Genomic DNA, 19,606 nt, shown 5'->3' on the forward strand with positions numbered 1-19,606 from the left:
GCACTTCGAATTCTCCCGCTGTAACACTGCCGTCCTCTGTGCTACACACGCGTGTCAAATTTGAACCGTAGAGGTCGTATACGGCGGTTATATTTAAGCGGGCATGGCAGACATGCACTCATGAGCGGATCGGGGGTGAGTTGCGCTTTGAGATTGGTACTGCTCTACTGAAGTAAGTGCCACTTGATCTTATTATTATTACTGATAAAGTTAGTATGCCGATAAAAGCACAAAATACTTATGTTTAATGAAAAATTATTTAGCTGGGAACTACGCTCAATTGCGTGCAGAAAATGATCAAAATACATCCCCATCATTATCATCATCATCCTGACTACGCCCACTGCAGGGAAAAGGCCTCTCCCAGGTCTCTCCAATTAACCCTCTCCTTCGCCAGCAGCGGTCACCGTATCCCCGCAAACTTCTTAATCTCATCCGCCCACCTAGCTTTCTGTCGCCCCCTGCTACGCTTGCATTCTCTTGGAATCCACTCCGTTACCCTTAGGGAGCAGCGGTTATCTTGCTTTCGCATTACATGCCCTGCCCAAGCCCATTTCTTCTTTTTGATTTTGACTAGGATGTCATTCACCCGCGTTTGTTTCCTCACCCACTCCGCCCGCTTCCGATCGCTTAACGTTACATCTACAATTTTTCTTTCCATAGCTCGCTGCGTTGTCCTTAACTTAAGCTGAACCCCCTTTTTTTAGTCTCCATGTTTCTGCCTCATAGGTGAGTGCTGGTGTAGATACCGCTGTTGCATACTTTTCTCTTGAAGTGTATTGGTAAACTGCCATTCACGATCTGAGAGCCTGCCATATGCGCTCCACCTCATTCTTATTCTTCGAGTTATTGCTCAAGAATAGATTCAGCGGCCGCTATAGCTGCCCTAAGCAGACGTATTCCCTTACCACGTCCAACACTTCACGACCAGCTGTGGAATGCTGACTGGGTTAAGTCCGTGTATTGTGTTTCGTGTCTTTATATAGTGTTTTACTGTGTAGATGCTCTTGAGTGTGCGTGATTATGTTTTTTGTTGCTCTCTTCTACAATGTAATAGGGCACTGTGTACACTTCTCTCGTCCTCTTTAATGACTGGTTACGTGTACAATGCGCTCGATGACAGATTTGTTGGTATTTTTGCTTTCTTTTTTCCCACCACTCCTGTAATGACCCTTCAATAGGGTTAACAGCATCAATAAACAAACAAACAAACAAACAAACAAACAGATGGATTACACTCATCCTCTCTATAGCCGAGCAGTTGACTGGCCAGCATGTGGCGCCATCTGACGCCCTCATAAGATCTGCGTATGTGGAGCGGTTTCCAGCAGAAGTCGTTCGATGTAGCGTCTGCTTATCGCGCTATGCTAAATCTCTCTATTGTCTTATAGCTATGCAGATAAAAGCTCACATCGTAGCTGCCGTACGTATTGTTGTAGAGTCAAATCCCTGTTATAACAAAATTGTTCATGAGGAAATAGTGGGTATAATGAAGGAGCGACTGTTTCCCTTGGAACTCCAATAGAAGCCCACGTATTTGATATCTCATTATACCGAACTAAAATTTTCCTACAACGGGATATAACGAACTCAAAGTAAACCCCACTACCCATTTAGTGCTGAGCGTAACAATTTGTAACGGCGCTCATCTCTTCTGTATCCCTTCGACACGGCAAATTTAAATTACGGGACACAACCCGCTCGACCAAGCACTACACAAAATGTGCGGAAAACTCCCCCCGCCCGCGGAGCGTGCATTTATGCGAACAGCGGAATGTGAGGGTTCGTGGGGAGGAGCCATGCCCACGCATTACCGTCAGATTCAACTATCGATCGCCGTGCAATTTTTTGACGGCGCGCACCCACTCTTCGGCTAAAATTAGAGTATGCGGCCAGCTGAACTATTTCGCGCAGAACAAACAACTCTTAAAGCTGCCCAACGAGTCCTTGGAGCATTAGGAGGTGGAGATGATTAGCGCCGCCTTAAAGGGCAACTGAAGAAGTTTAAGAATTCGACGAGTGTGAAGGTGTTGAACGTTTGAAGCTTGCAGATAAACCATGCCGAGTCTTTTTGGGCAAGTATTTGAAATGCTGAAGTATTTGCGGAATATAGCCGCGTCGGAGTTCAGACTTCTCTACAGTTCTTCGCGCCGGGCAGAGGTCGCAGTGATGACGTCATGTGCGGCGTCGCTACGTTTCCAGAGAAGAAACAGCTGCTTCAGGGAAGAAAACGGCAGCCACCGAAGGTGAAATCCACGAATTCTTTGGCGGCATATAGACGCACGGTGACATGTGGACGAAAGCAGCGGACATCTGAAATTTCGGCAACAATGACGTCATCAGAAGTTTTCTCGCACTTCTCCGACGCAGTGAGGAGAAGCCTGAACATCGTAGCGGTTTTAATCGGTGATTACATCAGCATTTTAGATGCTAGCGCAAAACTACTTGGCATGCTTTACCCAGAAACTTCATGCATTCGAATTCTCGAATAGCTTCGAATTCTGAAAGAAAAAAAAAAGCCGAGGTGGCCCTCCCAGGACCACATACCCAGGGGTTGAGCCCAAGCCACTGGCATCCTGCACTGAGGATCCGATTGACCCAGCTCCTGTCACCCCACTCTTCGGAAATAAGTGTTCACTCACTCACTCACTCACTCACTCACTCACTCACTCACTCACTCACTCACTCACTCACTCACTCACTCACTCACTCACTCACTCACTCACTCACTCACTCAATCACTCACTCATTCGCTGAGTGGTCCGTTGCACTATGCTGAGCCTCGAGAGTGCCCAAGGTCATTGGAGATGATATGTATACCTAACGCGTTACAAGTAATTAGGGACTCGTAATAATTTACGTTCTTCGAATTCTATACCGCACTGATTACTCTTCATGGGCAGAAAACAAATACAAAACTTGATTAGCACGCTTAGATGGTAGTAACTTTTCGAATTTTGATTATGAAGTTTAATTCTTTGTTCACTAATGAAATCCAACTTTATGTTCTCCAAGCCTAGCCCTAATTTGCTGTTTCTAATTTTTGTTTCATGTGCGTAGTTTAGACCACAAATAGTGCCTTTTCGGTGCTAACCTACCGCCTCCCCCATCCCCGGCCATCGGGTATCCCCCCCTCCCCCTGCAAAAAGTTCTGTGGATGCCCTTGAATATCTCTTTTAAGGCGAAAGCCTCTTATGGCTCATACTCGCGGCCAAGGTCATGTCCGGTGTAACGCCGTCTTCCACGAATAACGCGGCAACTAATCAGGATAGAAGAAAACGAATGGTGGCGTCAGATAGAGGAGACGATATGTAACCCCGACGCGGAGTTTTATGGCTGTAGGATGATTAGTTAATTAATTATAGCCAATTATAGCGAAAAAAAACTAAGAAAACAACGAAATGCGTCGATATGCGCGGGCGTCGATATAGCGACAGGAACAATGTGAAGTCACATCCAGCGGAAGTCATCACAGCATAGTGAAGATTATCGCAGAATGGGCGGATGGGCGGAAAAACGCCAGATTTGTGTCAAATCAGATTGAAAAATGTGTGATTAAGCGTAATTAGCACTTAAGATCACCGGAAGATCTATATTTTGGGTAAAAATTGCTCAAGAACGAGGAAAAGTGGATGATGACGTCACATCAGACGAAAGGTCGTCGAAGCAGGGCGATCCGCCGCCAAGCAACAACTGCCCACGCGCTGCGCATGCGCGCATGCGCAGCGTGACGTCACCGCTTCCTCTCGCCAGAGTCGCCACGCTGTACTCCTCTGTCGTGAAATGCATTTAAGCGCGGCGAATTCAATTCAGTGCAATGAGTCGCAAACGGCTTTCGCCTTCCCGATATCTAAGAGATATCTAAGTGCCTCCAACCAATTTTTAATTGTCCTTGCATGGCGCTGCTTTAGGATGGAAAAATGTTTTCACTTTGTTTATTGCATTGCCGCAGGATGTGTATTTTTCGGTCGAGGCTCTTCGCTGTAGTCCTCAGCGCCACCGCGCTTGCCACTGTGACTCGCAAAGGGCAGGGCGAGCCCCACGTCAGAAGAGTTGTGGACCTCAGCTACCCGTACGACGACAGCACCATCTACTGGAGCCGGAACGACCGCTTCCTTCTCAATGTCAGTGACGTGCCGAGTGACGCAGAAACATGGTCAGTTTCCATCGCTATATCGCGGGCTAAAAGCCGCATCTAAACACGATTGCTGAATATACAACTTCCGCGACCACATTTAAAGACATTTTGTAACGCTACAAAAAAAAGAGAAAAAACGTGACGAACATGCAGAAGTAGGAAAACACTAGCCGGAACAAACTAAGTGTATGCTGTATCTATATTGCTATTTAGATTTATTTAGCGAGCTGTGGAAAGAAGAATTAAAGGTGTAACGTTAAGACCGGAAGGGGGCAGAGTGGGTGAGGTAACAAACGTGAATTAATGACATCCTAGTCGAAATAAAGAGTAATAAATTGACTTGCGCAGGGCATGTAATGCGAAGACAAGGTGAACGCTGGTCCTTAAGGGTAACGGAGTGGATTCCAGGAGAAGGCAAGCGTAGCTGGGGGCGGCAGAGAGTTAGGTGGGCGGTTGAGAACAAGAAGTTGGAGGTGATAGGCGGTAGCCGCAACTGGCAAAGGAGAGGGTTAATTAGAGAGACATGGGAGAGGCCTTCGTCCTGCAGTGGGCGTAGTAAGGCTGATGATGATGATGACGATAATGATGATGAAGATGGAGCCGAGTTGACCCCGAAACGGTGGGACATTGTTTCAACAATCCTTGGGTGGTGACAGTCACCTCTGTCTAGTGGCTGTGTATACCTTTCGCTACAGTCTTCAAAAATGAGAAGTCACCAACATGACCATCTGTCCATGTTATTGTATACCATACTATACACTTCCTGGCACATCGCACCCGCAGGTACCAGGTAGACACCATCGCGACTCTCACCCACGGAGGGACGCATCTAGATGCACCGCTACACTTCGTCAAGGACGGCTGGGACGTGGCACAGATCCCCGTCGACAGGCTCGCCTTGGTGTCCATCTCCCTCGTGGACATCGCGCAGCGGTGCGCCCAGAACAGGAGCTGTCAACTGACCATCTATGACGTCATCCAGTGGGAGGCCCAGTACGGCATCCTGCCAGATCATTGCGTTCTTCTGGTGCGCACCGGTTGGGATAAGGTAACGCCCGTTTGTAAGAGTAACATCCGTCTGTGAGATTACAAAATGATTTCAGAAATCTCGGTGTTGGAAAACTCACGGGACGTTTACACCCCGTGTAACGCAATTTTCAGCCGCAGTTCTTGGGGAATTTTAATTTCGCATATTGCAAATTGCAATATGCAATTTGCAATATATTGAGGTAAGAAATTTGAGACCGACATGCATATACGAAGAGTAAGAAACCCCCATTTACTTTTGGAGACTTACTCGCTCTTCAAGTAGCACTTCGCTCCAGTCCTTGTAAGACATGAAGGAAGCCTTGTTATCTGATAATTGGCGGGATGCGTGTTCGAGGTGTTGGACCAATGCCTGATTCTGAAATATGAAGCTTGCGAATGTGTTCAGCGAGGTCGTCACAGCAGTGGCAGGAGTTATGAGAGAGAGAGGAACTACGCTCTCACACGTGTCGTCAATGGCTTCGAACCGCTCAGCGGAGGGCATTACCATGGCGCGTTCCAGTGACGTCACGTTTGACATAAGTGCAAGTCTCCTCATTCTCCTGCCTAGGTACCCCCCCTCCCCCCTCGGTGGTGGTTACTACCTTCCGGTTGCGCTGGCTACTACTACTACTACTACTACTACTACTACTACTACAACTACTACTACTACTACTGCTGCTGCTACTACTACTACTACTACTACTACTACTACTACTACTACTACTACTACTGCTACTAGTGCTGCAAGTTCTACTACTACTACTACCACCACTACTTCACTGCAACTTCTACTGCTACTACTGCTACTACACTACTACTAATACACTACTACTACACTACTAGAACACTACTAATACTACACTACTACTTCTGCTACTAATTCTGCTACACTACTACTATTACTGCTAGTTCTAATACTACTACTACTACTACAATTACTACTACTACTACTGCGCTACAACTTCTACTACTACTACTGATACTACACTACTACTAATAGACTACTACTACACTACTACAACAGTACTAGTTTTATTACTACTACTACTACTTCTACTATTTCTGCTACACTACTACTACTATAGCGACGCCAAGCCAAAGGAACGAGCTTTTGACAGCTTTCACTGTAAAAGACAAATCAAGTTTGCCAATGGTAAGCGCGTGCTCTGTCTCATATGGTATCCCACTCAGACGAGCCTTGTGCTTCACATGTTCCAACCCAAGCCCACGAAATCTGGACAAACATTTCTAGTTTTCACGACTGCCACCATGCGCCACATGGCGCTGAAAACTCAAAATCGCCGCGGGGAATTTCGAATGTTCGGCACATCTTATCGATTTTGAATGTCCGTCGAAAGTAGTTGGCACGAGCGAAGGAAGCGTTTCAGAGGCGAGATTTTCAGGCGAGGAGGAGAATGTGTCGGGCATGAGAATCACCATGTTCAAGCAACATCTCTCCGGGCTCTGTGGATTTTTCAAAATTACAATTCTAAAATATCTCCAATGAGTTACGTGGTCACGTGCTGAGTTACGTGGTGTTTCGCTACTGTTGGCAAACAGAGGGCGCTAGCTGCTAATGTCCATGGCTGATTATGGCTGCCACCCGATACAAAGGGGATAGTCAAAAAACCATCATCATCATCATCAAGAATGTTGGGCCTGTAATTGCAAAACTTTACAAACCATCGCAGCTGTTAAAAAAAATTCGCTGTGGCTTAGCTGGGTTAAGCCCGGTAATTGCGAAAGCAATATCCGTACCTCCGCTGTGGTTCAGCTGGTAGTGTAGCTGGTGGTGGTGCTTGTGGTTAGACTTGTGGTGATGCATCGGTTATACAATTCATTCCAATCCAATCCAATCCCATCCAATCCATTCGATTCTAATCCAATCCACTCCTATCCAATCGAATCCAATCCAATGTAATCTACTCTAATCTAATATAATCTAATCCAATCCAGTCCAATCCAATCTAATGTAATCCAATCTAATCCAACTAATGCAATCAAGATCAAATGAAGGTCAATGATGGTCACCGCTGCGGCATTGGTGGTCACCCTGCAAAGTGCAAGTAGTATTGCTTTCGCAATAAAAGAATAGCAGAAGTTTAGTGCCTGCTAAACCTAGTGATACGAGTGATACACGGATGTTACGCAACCAAACCTTTTTCCCATACAGTTTAGCAACAACGCAACCGCCTACTTCGGCTTGGACGCGGATGGTGTCCGTCACTTCCCTTCAGTCAGCGAGGAAGCCGCCCAATTTCTGGCACGTGAGCGAAGGCTAATCGGCATGGGCATCGACTCCGGCTCCTTGGACGTGGCTGACCCGTTCACGGTGCACCGCATCAACGCCCGCCAGGGGCTCTACAACTTGGAAAACCTGCGCGGACTGGACCAAGTTCCGGCCATTGGGGCGCACGCTACGGTAGCCCCGCTGAAGATCGCCGGTGCCAGTGGGTCGCCGGTGCGCGTATTTGCGTACCTACCTGAAACTCACTTTCACGGTGCAGAACTGTAATAAAAATTGGGGGCCCACTTAAGCTCAGCCTTTAAGAGTGACGCGACTGTTGCCCGCGCAGACACGGACACTGTTTCTTCCTTCATAATCACAATGCCTATCCGTCTCTCGTAGAAATGATTGTAGAAAGTCACAGTGTATCTGTATTTAAGAAAAAACTGAAGATTCTTTTTCGTCCTGTACAAATTTAAGCTAACTGTGAATACTTAATTTCTGTGCCTTGTTTCCTTTTCGGCCTGAATGTGCATATTATGAATGTGCTTTTGTTTACTGCTAATTGTTGTTCAGCATATCTTACATTGTTTATCACTGTTCACTATTTCTATTGTGATAATTTCTGTTCATTGTTTTGAAAGTGTTTTTTTTTTTTTGTCCATTCGGCCACCGTTGTTCAAGATATATTTATTATTCGAGGTTCAGGCCTCGTCAGGAGGCGCAACCCGAGGGTCAGGGGTTCGATTACTCCCATTTTATTTTCAGCGCAGTTAATTAACTGCATATATACTTACATGTCATAATGACGTTTTGAATCATGTTGCGAGCCTCTAATCAGCAGTTTTCTGTTTTAATCACTCTTCAAAATCGCCGCTCCACTTGTGATTTAGCCACCCTTTCGACTAATACGGATTTTTCGGTAATAATGGCAACACCGACGCTGGTTTTTATGCATGACGAGATCATTGCGCTGTCGCGCAAAAAATCCTCCCGCACATCGCTCTGTGGCCTCGTCATGCTGCCGGAAAAGCGCTTGTTTGTTCTTCGTTGCATTTAGTTTTGGTATACGGGACAAAGTTCGCGTTTTATTGCAGATTTTCCCGAAATCGACGCCACCCTGCGGTGGTCCCGCGAACTTCTCCAAGAAGGATGGACATGCGCGCAATAGAGTTGTTTGCTCATTTGCCGGAGTGGTTCGCAAGCGTATCGAGACGTTTTGGCGTAGAAATGTATCTTAAGAGCGCTGTTGCATGGATGCTTGCAAGAATACGAGATTTAAGTGCCGCTAAATGTCACTGCCTAAGTTTTCTGGTGCCAGAAATGCAGAGAGAGCATGGGAACCATTCCACGCTCTAGTCGAACTCTTGAAACACAATGACTGAGCAATTTTTATAAGGCACCCTGCCTATATTTTAAAAAAGATGATTTGCTAGGACAAGAAGGGAATATGTAAACACGGGACGCTGTTTGTTATGAAACATTGCAGAGCAGACATGTCTAACTGGAACATTTCAAACGCGGAGAGTTTTGTGTGTGACTGTTTTTGTAACTGTGGGCCTTTTTAGGGCATGCGTGTACGGTGATGTGTTGCTTTGCTAACCGCGCAGAGTAAGGTGGGTGTGATGCGAGGATTTCATACCTTATATTTTTCTCGCTCTCCACCTGTACACATGAGCATAAATATATGTTCAGATTTAATGCATTAATGAAATTTATGAGTAGTAAAAACCGCAAACGAGTGCAACTTCAATAGTTCAGACTCAGCTGACAAATATTTTTAGCTTGTTTCTTATGAAGCAGCATGACAAGAACTCCAACTTGCAGCTTGACTGGCTCTAGCAGCTTAAGTGGCCCCCGACAAGAACTTGGCGCCAGCCAAACTGCCTCTGAGCAGCTTTCTCTCATTTTCCCAGCCACAATCTTGTATCTTCCTGTTTAGGGAAATAAATCAAATTAAATCAAATTAAATTTCCGATCACTGGGTCTTCTCTATCTGGCCTTCTGGTTTCTTCATTCATCCCCTGTGCAAGAGCCTTCATCGCTGATATCATATGGAGTTAAAACTTTCTTCGAAACACACATCGATGACCTATCACTCCGCTTTCACGCCGATTGCTTTTGAACGCTAGAGATTGCTTATTCTTTATCTGCAAACAAGGGCGAATTTATCGTGAAATTTTAAATCAAGCATGATTATACCTTGGTCACCCCCGGCAACGGTCTTCCATAACGCCGCCTTATTAGATCAATTGTGGCGCCTCCTCTAGGTCTTGAAACAACCAATAGCGAGGGCTCTCTGAGATACTTCTCCGTTCAAACTAAATAAAGTTTCTTCAATCTCTCTGTCTGCTGGGTTCATGACGATCATTGCAGGCGTCGTCTGTGTAGTTGGCCGTGACTAAAACATCCCAGCCGATCAAGTGCTGACGTGATGTCCTCTGAACAAACTTTGTTATCATTGTAAAAAAAATGAAGGAAATAAAAATAAATCCACCACGAATATCGCATTTCACATTTGACACTCCCGCTTTCAATAATCTTACAAGAAAGTACACGTTCCGGTGTGTCGATTACTATACCTGGGAGATAGCTGATAGAAGTGTGGAATAAATGCTTTGTGCAAGCCGGTATCTTAAACTGGATATCATACGGCACAAAACTCGATAATGGACGTGGCAAAAGTCAGCGCACCAAAACTACGTGTAGGTAGATCTTCACAAAGCGCGCGCTAGTGGTTCTAGTCATAGATAGCGTTGCGTACTGGCAGAGATCTGAAATTGTGAGGAGGAGGAGGAGGAAAACTTTTATTCCTATTTACAGTGAGAGGTCGATGGGGCGAGCCGGACGGGCCCGCCCCTTACAAACACTAGGAGGAAGTACCGAGAAATGGCTCTTGGAAACCTCATGCCACATCTTACTGGTTTTACCAGTATGAAATAAAAGGATATTATGCCCTATGCCTGACTGTGTCAGAACGAATAAAGGAGTTCGTGTTTTCGATTTTTTTTTACCTACATTGAAACGAGACAGAACGATCGGAAGCGGCGATACGTAGAACGGGGCGGTTCGGGCTAAAAAATTTTCTAGAGTATGCGAATTGTTATCAATGCCAGAAGCCCTAACGGACCGCCGCCGGCTGTGTCTCTGCATGAACAGCGCATGCGCCGTGACATATCATGGGGGCGCTCAAGCCGACAAGTGTCGTAATCTTCAGGCGATCAACAACTGCTAGCGTCACCACACTGCTGTCCTCGGCAAGATATCGTGCTGTGGTCGACACTTCCCCGCTACTCACATCGACAGCGGTGGTTGCACGGTGCTGTTCGTGCTTATAAGACAGCTCCGTCGTCAATTGCAGGTTAGTCTTTTCCCTTTACTTGCTAATTAGTGGGTTTCATTCTGCGGAAAAGTGCTCTGAGCTGAAGGGGGTTTCATACACTGCCCAGAATGTGCTTGCTCGTGTCGCATGAGCAAATGCTCTGAGGTGAGAAACGCGGCAGGGAAAAACAAAGCTGAAGCATTATTTCGGTCATTTTTACGCGCTACGCATATTAACCTCGCCTTAGAGGAACGGAGAGTGGGATGAATAAGGATGAGGACGTCCTAGATGCCTACTAGATCCTGATCGCGATCCATGCACGACTAGAAGAGCTAGACAACCCCAGTAAAAAGCTGGTAGCATTGAGAAGGTGATCACATTGTCTGAAAAATGCAATGGAGTATTACAAACAGTAGCGTTAGGCTAGATGCAGAGCTGAAGGTACTCCGCAAGCGAGTTGAAGCCGCTCAGACCCGTAGTGACCAGGCGCAGGTTAACAGTAACGGTCCATGATTTGAAATAGAGAAGCAGACGTCAAAACTTGGTTATCCGTGGCACTCGGCTCTCTGGAAAAGAAGACGTGTTTTCAAAAATCAGTGCCGCCGCGGTGGCTCAGTGGCTATGGTGCTCGGCTGCTGACCCAAAAGACGCGGGTTCGATCCCGGCCGCGGCGGCTGGAATTTCTTTGGAGGAGAAATTCTTGAGGCCCGTGTACTGTGCGATGTCAGTGCACGTTAAAGAACCCCAGGTGGTCGAAATTTCCGGAGCCCTCCACTACGGCGTCTCTCATAGCCTTAGTCGCTTTGGGACGTTAAACCCCATAAAACCAAACCAATCAAAAATCAGTGACGCTCAGCGTATGCGGTAGAACTACCCAGAATTAGTCCGTATGAAGTCGGGAGCTTGCGTAAGCTACCATCGACGCCGGCTAACAACCAGGACACCACTATCCGCTATTTTCGGTTGCAGCAAAAAAAAAAAAACTGATTGAAGAAAGGCAAGTAGTTGACTCGGGAACCACGTGGCTGTCATGAAGAACTTGACTCGACTGATTAGGTTGCCCCTCCCTGTTAGGAAATGGGCGAAAGACAGTGGATTTCAATACGCTTGGCGCTGCAATGGCAGCTTAGGAGGGCATATACTTGCAGGCCAGTTGGTGGAACATTATGGAGCAAAACCGCAAAAGAGACATGACAGTAGCAGGCGACAACACAGAGCACGTACTAGCAACTGGACGTTTACTGAAGAAACACCGGGACTTATATGAATCAATCGCACGTCTAATCTCGCAAACAATCGCGTCTGATTGCAGGATTACTCTTGCTGGTTTGGTTTGGTTTATGGGGTTTAACGTCCCAAAGCGACTCAGGCTATGAGAGACGCCGTAGTGGAGGGCTCCGGAAATTTCGACCACCTGGGGTTCTTTAACGTGCACTGACATCGCACAGTACACGGGCCTCTAGAATTTCTCCTCCAAAGAAATTCCAGCCGCCGCGGCCGGGACCGAACCCGCGTCTTTTGGGTCAGCAGCCGAGCACCATAGCCACTGAGCCACCGCGGCGGCGGATTACTCTTGCGATTGATCCATCACTAACCGAGCACCAAGTGTTGTTCCTGGATGAAACTAATGACAGCGTAAAAACTCATATGCTGCGAACTAACTTGTCTTCACGAACACTTGTAATACCATTCCACGTCCCCTAACCAATTATGGGCGTGGAACACAACATATTTTGCCTAGCCACAAGGGCGTCCGCAGAATTTTTTGCAGGGGGGGGCCCCGTTGGTGCCCCGGGGGGGGGGGGGGGGGGGGTATGTTCGTAGCAGAAAGGCGCTATTTGCGGAGTAAATTTATTTATTTATATATAAATAAAAATTAAACAAAATGCACACATGAAAGAAAAATTACAAACAGCAAATTAAAGCGCGGCTAGAAGAGGTACATTGGAGTTTATCAACGAAGAAACAACTAAAATTAATAAAAATGCAAAAAGATGCTATATCACTTCGTGGAGAAGAGTGCTCAGTCTTGCTGCATACGGGTTCTCGACTCACCCGGATTGATGACCAGCACACAGCACAATATGTTCACAAACACGCAACTACAGTCACTCAGTCAGTCTTCCTTGAACAGCAACTGTAGGCGCCTCGGATTTTTCTGGGCGAATTGCGTAATTACACGTGTGATAAATTCACTTCTGTGCTTCATTACACGCTCTCGGTGCACACTCATCATACACATTGATTGGAAAAACTGTTGAACGCGTACGTTGAAAACAAAAGATGACTATATATACAACGAAAACTTATTTACAAGATAAATGCACGCTCGCAGCTTCATACACCTCGCTCCATCTTGCTTGCGCATCCGCACAGTCGAGCAACCGCACACACACTGCTCTCCGCTCGTCGTTTTCTCGTCCGCTGTCTTGGTTGTTCTCAGCTTCGCTGACAACCGGCCACTAAAAACACCCAAGCACAAACACAGAGGCGCGCACACGTGCAAGGGCTTACTTGCCGCAGTATCCCCGAATGCGCACTTTGGGGGTGAAAGGAACGCCGCGCAACTTCCGAGGGGAAGGGACACTCGCCACTCCAGTCGGAAAATTTGTTTTTGTGTTTTTATGGGGTTCAGAGCCCCAAAACGACTCAGGCTATGAGGGATGGAGTAGTACAGAGTTCCGGGTAATGTCGACCACCTGGGTCTCTTTACCATGCACTGACACGCACAGTACATGGGCGCTGTTGTGATTTGAGGCCCAGCCAGAGGTGACAGGCGAGCCAGGCAGGCGCCATCGGGCTGCGTTGACCAAAGGCGCTGGTTTTCGCAGAAGACGCAAAGAACGCTGGTGTGGGGGCGCCTCGGGAGACTGCGTCGCCGTGAACAAAAGCAGCTAATCCCCTTTGCCGGAGATTCTGAAAGCGGCGCTTCTACCGAACTGCGCTACCCGTGGATCGGAGGAGACAGCGCGCGGCGGCGGCGCCAACTCATCGCCCGCTTGCTCCTGAGCAGCCCGACAAAGCGGGGGTGGACACGGCTGATTTTACCTTCCCTCCTTAAGAATTCATCGGTGACCGGCGTAACGATAGGCGAAAACAAGATGCCCCGTGCACTGTCTGCCTCCGTGTCGCTATCTCTCTAGAGATCAAAGAAACAGACACCCATCTCAAGGCGGCTCGAAGCACATGCTCGCCGGTGCCGCTGTATGTCTGGAACAGGTCGCCCTTCAGTAGAGCTAACGATGGCGTGGTTTGAAAACGGCGGAACGACGCACGCCCGGACGCGGCATTTCGCAGATGTGACCATGCGGGGCTGCTTTTACCCTTTTGACTGAGCGCACCACCGCCCCTGGCGTGCGGCCATCACTCACGGTTCGAGTGAGTGATTTTCCAGGGGGGTGCAGCCGCCCCCCCTTGCCCCCCCCTCCGGACGCCCATGCCAGACACTACTTTTATCACATACAGTTTAGCGACAACGCAACCGCCTACTTCGGCTTGGACGCGGAAGGCGTCCGCCACTTCCCGACCGTCAGCGTGGAAGCCGCCCAATTTCTGGCACGTGAGCGAAGCCTAAGCGGCATGGGCATCGACACCCCTTCCGTGGACTTGGCCGACCCGTTCACGGTGCACCGGATCAATGCCCGCCAGGGGATCTACAACTTGGAAAACCTGCGGAGACTGGACCAAGTTCCCGCCAGTGGAACTCACGCCACGGTGGCCCCGCTGAAGACCGTCGGTGCCAGCGGGTCGCCAGTGCGTGTATTTGTGTACATTCCTGAAGCTCACCTTCGCAACACAGAATTGTAACAATATATCCCCCCGCTCCCCCTTGTGCCCTCATTATGGGGCTTTAATGCGTTTTTGTTCGGAATTGCTGGTGGTTTTACGATGTTTGGCAAAGTTCTTGTGACGACCGTTGCCGGGGTAGTCGTTATAGCATGCCAAGGTGTTTTTAAGGCGAAAGCCTTTAATGTCTCATCGTTGTAAGCAGCAGTTGTCGACAGAAATGTCACGGTTTTCAATTGGTCGAAACGGCCGAGACGTCACAGTGCGCGAATTTCAAACGTGGCCAATTGTACTTTGGCTAGTAACCATGCAATCAACTGAAGGAATCGTATAGTGATGCTCCAAGTCAGTGGGACTGAGCTTAGTATATTGCTTAATTACCCAATTAGCCTAATTAACTTTCTAGTCAGGCCATATAAATAAATAAAACCGAGTAGGAAATTGGTCGAGCTCGGGAATCGAACCCCGGTCTTCGGCGTGCGAGACGAGCATGCTATCCACTCGGCCATGCCAGCTTTTTTTTTTCTTTATTGCCTTCAAAGGCGTGGGAATACAGTGCATTACAACATATGTGACTATTTACATGGCTACAGCACTCCTCGCTTCCAGCGACCATTCCAACTTCTTCAGTTGGGATAGATTCTGGAAAAGGGATACAATTTCTTCGTCAAAACCTCGGTCTTTTAACACATCGTACATTTTCAGGACACTCTCAACAAAATATTGATACACAGATCTGGCACTACGCCACACTGCATGCAAGCCAAGTAGAAAAATGGTGTCATATGGAGCTCCATCGTCTTCGACAGGCAGAAACCTAATGCCGTGCGGAGTGAGCGGCAAATCTTTCTTTATGGTTCGCTGCAACACGTCCCAAAAGAAGATTGCATTATTACAGTCGACAAAAACATGGTCAATTGTTTCCTCCTTCCTACACAGAAGGCAATGGGTGCCCCACGGGACGTACATGTCTCTTTCATGTAACAATCTTTTAACAGGTAAGGTACCTGTGTGCAGCTGAAAGAAGAAAGTTTTTGCTGAAGGCGTTACCCACATTCTTCTTACCCTCTTTAACACATTTTGTCCCGGTGAGGCCCCAAAGGCCGACCGATACAAGGGAGCGGGAAAAAGGACGTGTAATAAGTCTTTCTTAAAGGGGTGGAGACACCAAATTTTGAAGCTATAAAAAGCCTGCTATGGGATTGCTATGTATACAAGGGCCCTCACAGCCAGGTGTTGGACGCAACAAACGTTTAAAAAATAATTTAATTCGGTTCCAAAGATTACCTAAATGCTCACTCTCACGATCTAGACCCATCGCTAGCGCCATCAACCATGACGTCACAAGGGGTGTAGAAAAATTAAAGTTTTAGTGACGTCATACCAAAATACAGTGACGTAAGTACGATGAGCGGGGCACAGCCGCGTGAGCGCAGTCGACGCACCAGCGAGCCGCGTTTGCTGCGGCGCGCCGTTGCGAACAGCGGCGCAACATCCGATTGCAGCTCGTTGCCTGCGTCCGGCCTGCTAGATGTCAACGGCGGGCCGCTCGCGGCAACAACAACGACGGGAAGCGGCAGCCAGTGCGAGCGCGGAGACCGGCAGCGTCATGATGACATAGGGCGCACTCCTTGGAGCCGGGCGGCCTGCGCCAGTCTTCGTGCCGAACGCCGGCATCTGAAGAACGCGATAGTATTGTTTGTTCACGTTTATAGCAAACCCTGGGATACATGAATATCAAAAATGCATCGTTTCTGACGATCGTTGGCAAATACCGAGTTCCTGGTAGAAGCGATGACTGCGATGCAAGCAAATTTCATCCCATAGCCGGTTTTGTGCTGCTGCTACCTGGTGCGGTTCGCCTGCCGTCTGCTATAGCTCTTCCACATCACTGCAGCGTAAAGAAGACGAGCACAAAGGAAGAAAACACTTACGACACGGACGGAAGTGTTTTCTTCCTTTGTGCTCGTCTTCTTTACGCTGCAGTGATGTGGAAGCAAAGTAACCAACTTGCCCAGAAGCTCGTTTTACTAAAGCTATAGCTCTGTTGCTGAAGACGTCGTGGAAATCGAACATATCTTTTATTATGGGACGAGTTCACAGTAAAGGGGTGCCGAGCGGAGCACGTTTCTGAGCGCTGGCCAGTCCCGAAGCGCCCTCAGCTGCGGAGCCGATGCGAAAGCAGCTAGGCCTAGCGACGACTAGGGCAGTCTGGGACCAGCGCGCAGGTCGTCGGCCGGCGTTGCCGCAGGCAGTGTCGCTGCCGAAAGATCCACTTTTAGCACAGTCATGCTGTCGTATCTCGAATCTAGAAAGCATCCTTTCTGGTAGCATGGCTGTTTTGTATTTTCTTGTGCGGACGTGAAGTACGCCGAGTCTGCCGGCCGGTAGGTCAGCCTGGATACCGTCTGCCGACGTCATAAAAGCGAGCTAAAGAGTGTTCTTGACGTAAATAATAAACCATGGGACAAGAAATGTGAAAAAAGTGTCATATTTGAGGATCGCTGACCAATACTGAGCTGCTGGTAGAGGTAACAACTGTGATATGAGCAAATTTCTTGCCACAACCGCGCCTAGCAGCTGCCGCTGGCGCGACGTTGGGGTCCGGCTAGCCTGGCGCCCGCTAGCTCCGCTGCCGAAGGCGTCGAAGAGATTGACCATACTATTATTTATTGTGAGATGATTCTGTTAACACTACAGCTATATGTGAAAAGTAGGCCTTTTATTATAGCGCAGGCGACTTCCGAAGCGCCGGCCTCTTGCTAAACAGGCTATAGGCCTAGCGACGACCACGGCAGCCAGGCAGCAGCAGAGCTCGTCGCCCGGAGCGGTGCCGTTGCCGAAAGCTCCCAACATAAGCAGACATGCTTTGTCACTGCTCGAGTATAGCTGGCAGTTCTGATAACAAGGCGATCTTGTACTTTCTTGTGATATTTGTACACCATCCCAAGCAGAGCACGGCAGCGAAGTGTGACACCGGTTGTGGGCACAGCTTGGGTAGAGCTGCGCAGCGATGCTTACTGGCTTCTCATCCTCACGCGAACCCGCGAAGGCGATATTAGCGTGCGAACAAAAAAAAAGTCGATGTCCTCACTCATTGAAATCAGATCTGTCAGAATCCGAGCTGCTGGAACTAGACATGCAGTTGTTTGTTTTCATGCGCTGGTCAGCACGTGTGTGAGAAAGCAGACGATGCAGCAGTAGGTGCGTCACAACTTTTGTGGGCCCACGTGACCAAGCGAAGCATTGATCTTCCCCCTCTGTGACGTCACTGTACAACTCGGCGTTCCGAAACCGAAACCGAAAATCGTTCACCTAAAAATGCTATAATAAATTATTCACTGTGAATATAGGAATCTTTGAGTGTGTATCATGCTTCCTGAAGCCATAAGAAACGTTTGAAACTAAGAACGCGCGAACCACAAATTTGGTGTCTCCACCCCTTTAAGTTGCCTTTTCTTCACAGTTGTCAAATATTCTCTGGAAAAACGGGTGACAAGGAATCGATAAGATGCGACAACCTCACGGAGGTAACGGGACACACTGTAGCGACCACCTCCGGCAGAGGAGATTACAAAGTCTGGGAGTGCATTTGGCAACATAAACTGAACAAAACACTGGAGGAAAGGGTTTCTTCTTTCGCGGAGAAACATGAAGCGCATGACCACTTGGCTTAAAAACAAGTGAGAGAGGGAGAGACCCCCCTCGGCGACTCGCCGAAAAAGATTCGTTCGGGAGGTTCTCTCCCAACTGATGCGATGGAACTTCTGTATATTAACCCGTGTACAGTACACCTGCAAGATGTACATTACCTTTGCTGCTAGAAAAACATTGCATACCCACGCCATTTAGATGTCATCTCTCTCATTTCACCGGCCTTCTTGCTCCAGACCGAATCGCTTTCACGATAGCAATCAAGAGGCACCCCAAGATATGTGCTCGGTGTAGTGGACCAGTGAACATTTTCAAATACATCTGGAGTCATGTCCCATGCGCCATGCCACAAACCAATGCACTTATCTTTCTTTCCCTGTCCGATGCAAAAAAGGCAACGTCATCCGCGTAACCAAGCACACGAACTTCACACGTGTGGAAGCCACAACCGCGTATTTCTTCATTCTGCAAAATTTTCTGCCCGATGGTTTGGAATGAACAAAAGCACGTCTAATGAATGCGGTGTCTCCGCTCACTCCCATCCTCCTCCCTTCCCTTCCGGCGAGGTTTAGGTGTCCACCGAGATATGAAGATAAATTTCCTTTCCTCTAAAAACTGACGAGCGAGGCGTAGAACCGAATGGGCAATGGCGTTCTCTGGACCCCCGCGTTGCAAGATGCTGTCGCGTTCCACTCTCTTAACCACCATCAGTGATCACACTTTAAGTAAAAAAATTGCCCCCCTGAATTTTGACAGGTGTTCACCGAGATATGCGAGACAGTTACTGCATGATTTCCTTTCCTCAAATACAATTTTCATTTTCTTCATTACGGGCCCTCTTTGTCTCCTTTCACTCCCACTTCCTCCCTTCTACGGTGCGGTTCAGGTGTCCACCGAGATGACAGAGAATTACTGCGCCATTTCCTTTCCTCAAAAAGCGTTGCGTTCAAAGGGCAAGGCTTCGCGCCGAACGGGTGGTGGCGTTCCGTGGACTCCCTGGCAGCGCTACAACACCCTGTTTAAGCATCATTAATTAGCAGTTAGTGTTCAGACATTCCATTAATTAGTGATTTGTCGTATCACTTAGTAATTAGTACCCAATTATATGTGACGTCACCAGTACCACAGAAGCAGCGAAAGTGGTTCGGAAAACGCTTTCGCCTCTACGCACTTTAGACAGTCAAAGTGCCCCCTGAATATTTTTTTCTTGCCGCCGTTACGTAAAAACGGTCCACTGTGCCAACGGGCCACGTGGACCTCTGGGATTCATATACATTAGAATCAGTAGCAAATGAATGCGCTTTTATTTGCACCTCTTACACATCGCACCATTCCGTCGCGTGCACTCTGAGGGAGAACCTATGTACAAATTGAATATAATAAATAAATGAGCAACCGGTATCTGCGTACACTGTACGCTAAGCAACCGGTAACTATGTACACCCTATAT

At 47.9% G+C, this 19,606-nt stretch overlaps 1 protein-coding gene across 4 annotated transcripts in view; it reads left to right on the forward strand.

Moving 5' to 3' along the window:
* The window catches only part of LOC149331432 (uncharacterized), a 30,302-nt gene extending 20,562 nt beyond the window's left edge, over positions 1-9,740 (forward strand). For all 4 annotated transcript variants that reach the window (XM_089556568.1, XM_089556566.1, XM_089556570.1 and 1 more), the window contains 3 exons: positions 3,953-4,156; positions 4,922-5,186; positions 7,341-9,740. In XM_089556568.1, coding sequence (XP_089412694.1) covers positions 3,954-4,156; positions 4,922-5,186; positions 7,341-7,682 — 810 coding nt within the window. In that variant the 5' untranslated portion in view covers position 3,953 and the 3' untranslated portion in view covers positions 7,683-9,740. The remainder of the gene's footprint in view (positions 1-3,952; positions 4,157-4,921; positions 5,187-7,340) is intronic.
* Positions 9,741-19,606: the final 9,866 nt, after the last annotated feature.

Source organism: Amblyomma mixtum, chromosome 8, assembly GCF_055824585.1.
Source record: "Amblyomma mixtum isolate Tamu chromosome 8, ASM5582458v1, whole genome shotgun sequence".
In the NCBI taxonomy this organism is placed as follows: Eukaryota; Metazoa; Arthropoda; class Arachnida; order Ixodida; family Ixodidae; genus Amblyomma; species Amblyomma mixtum.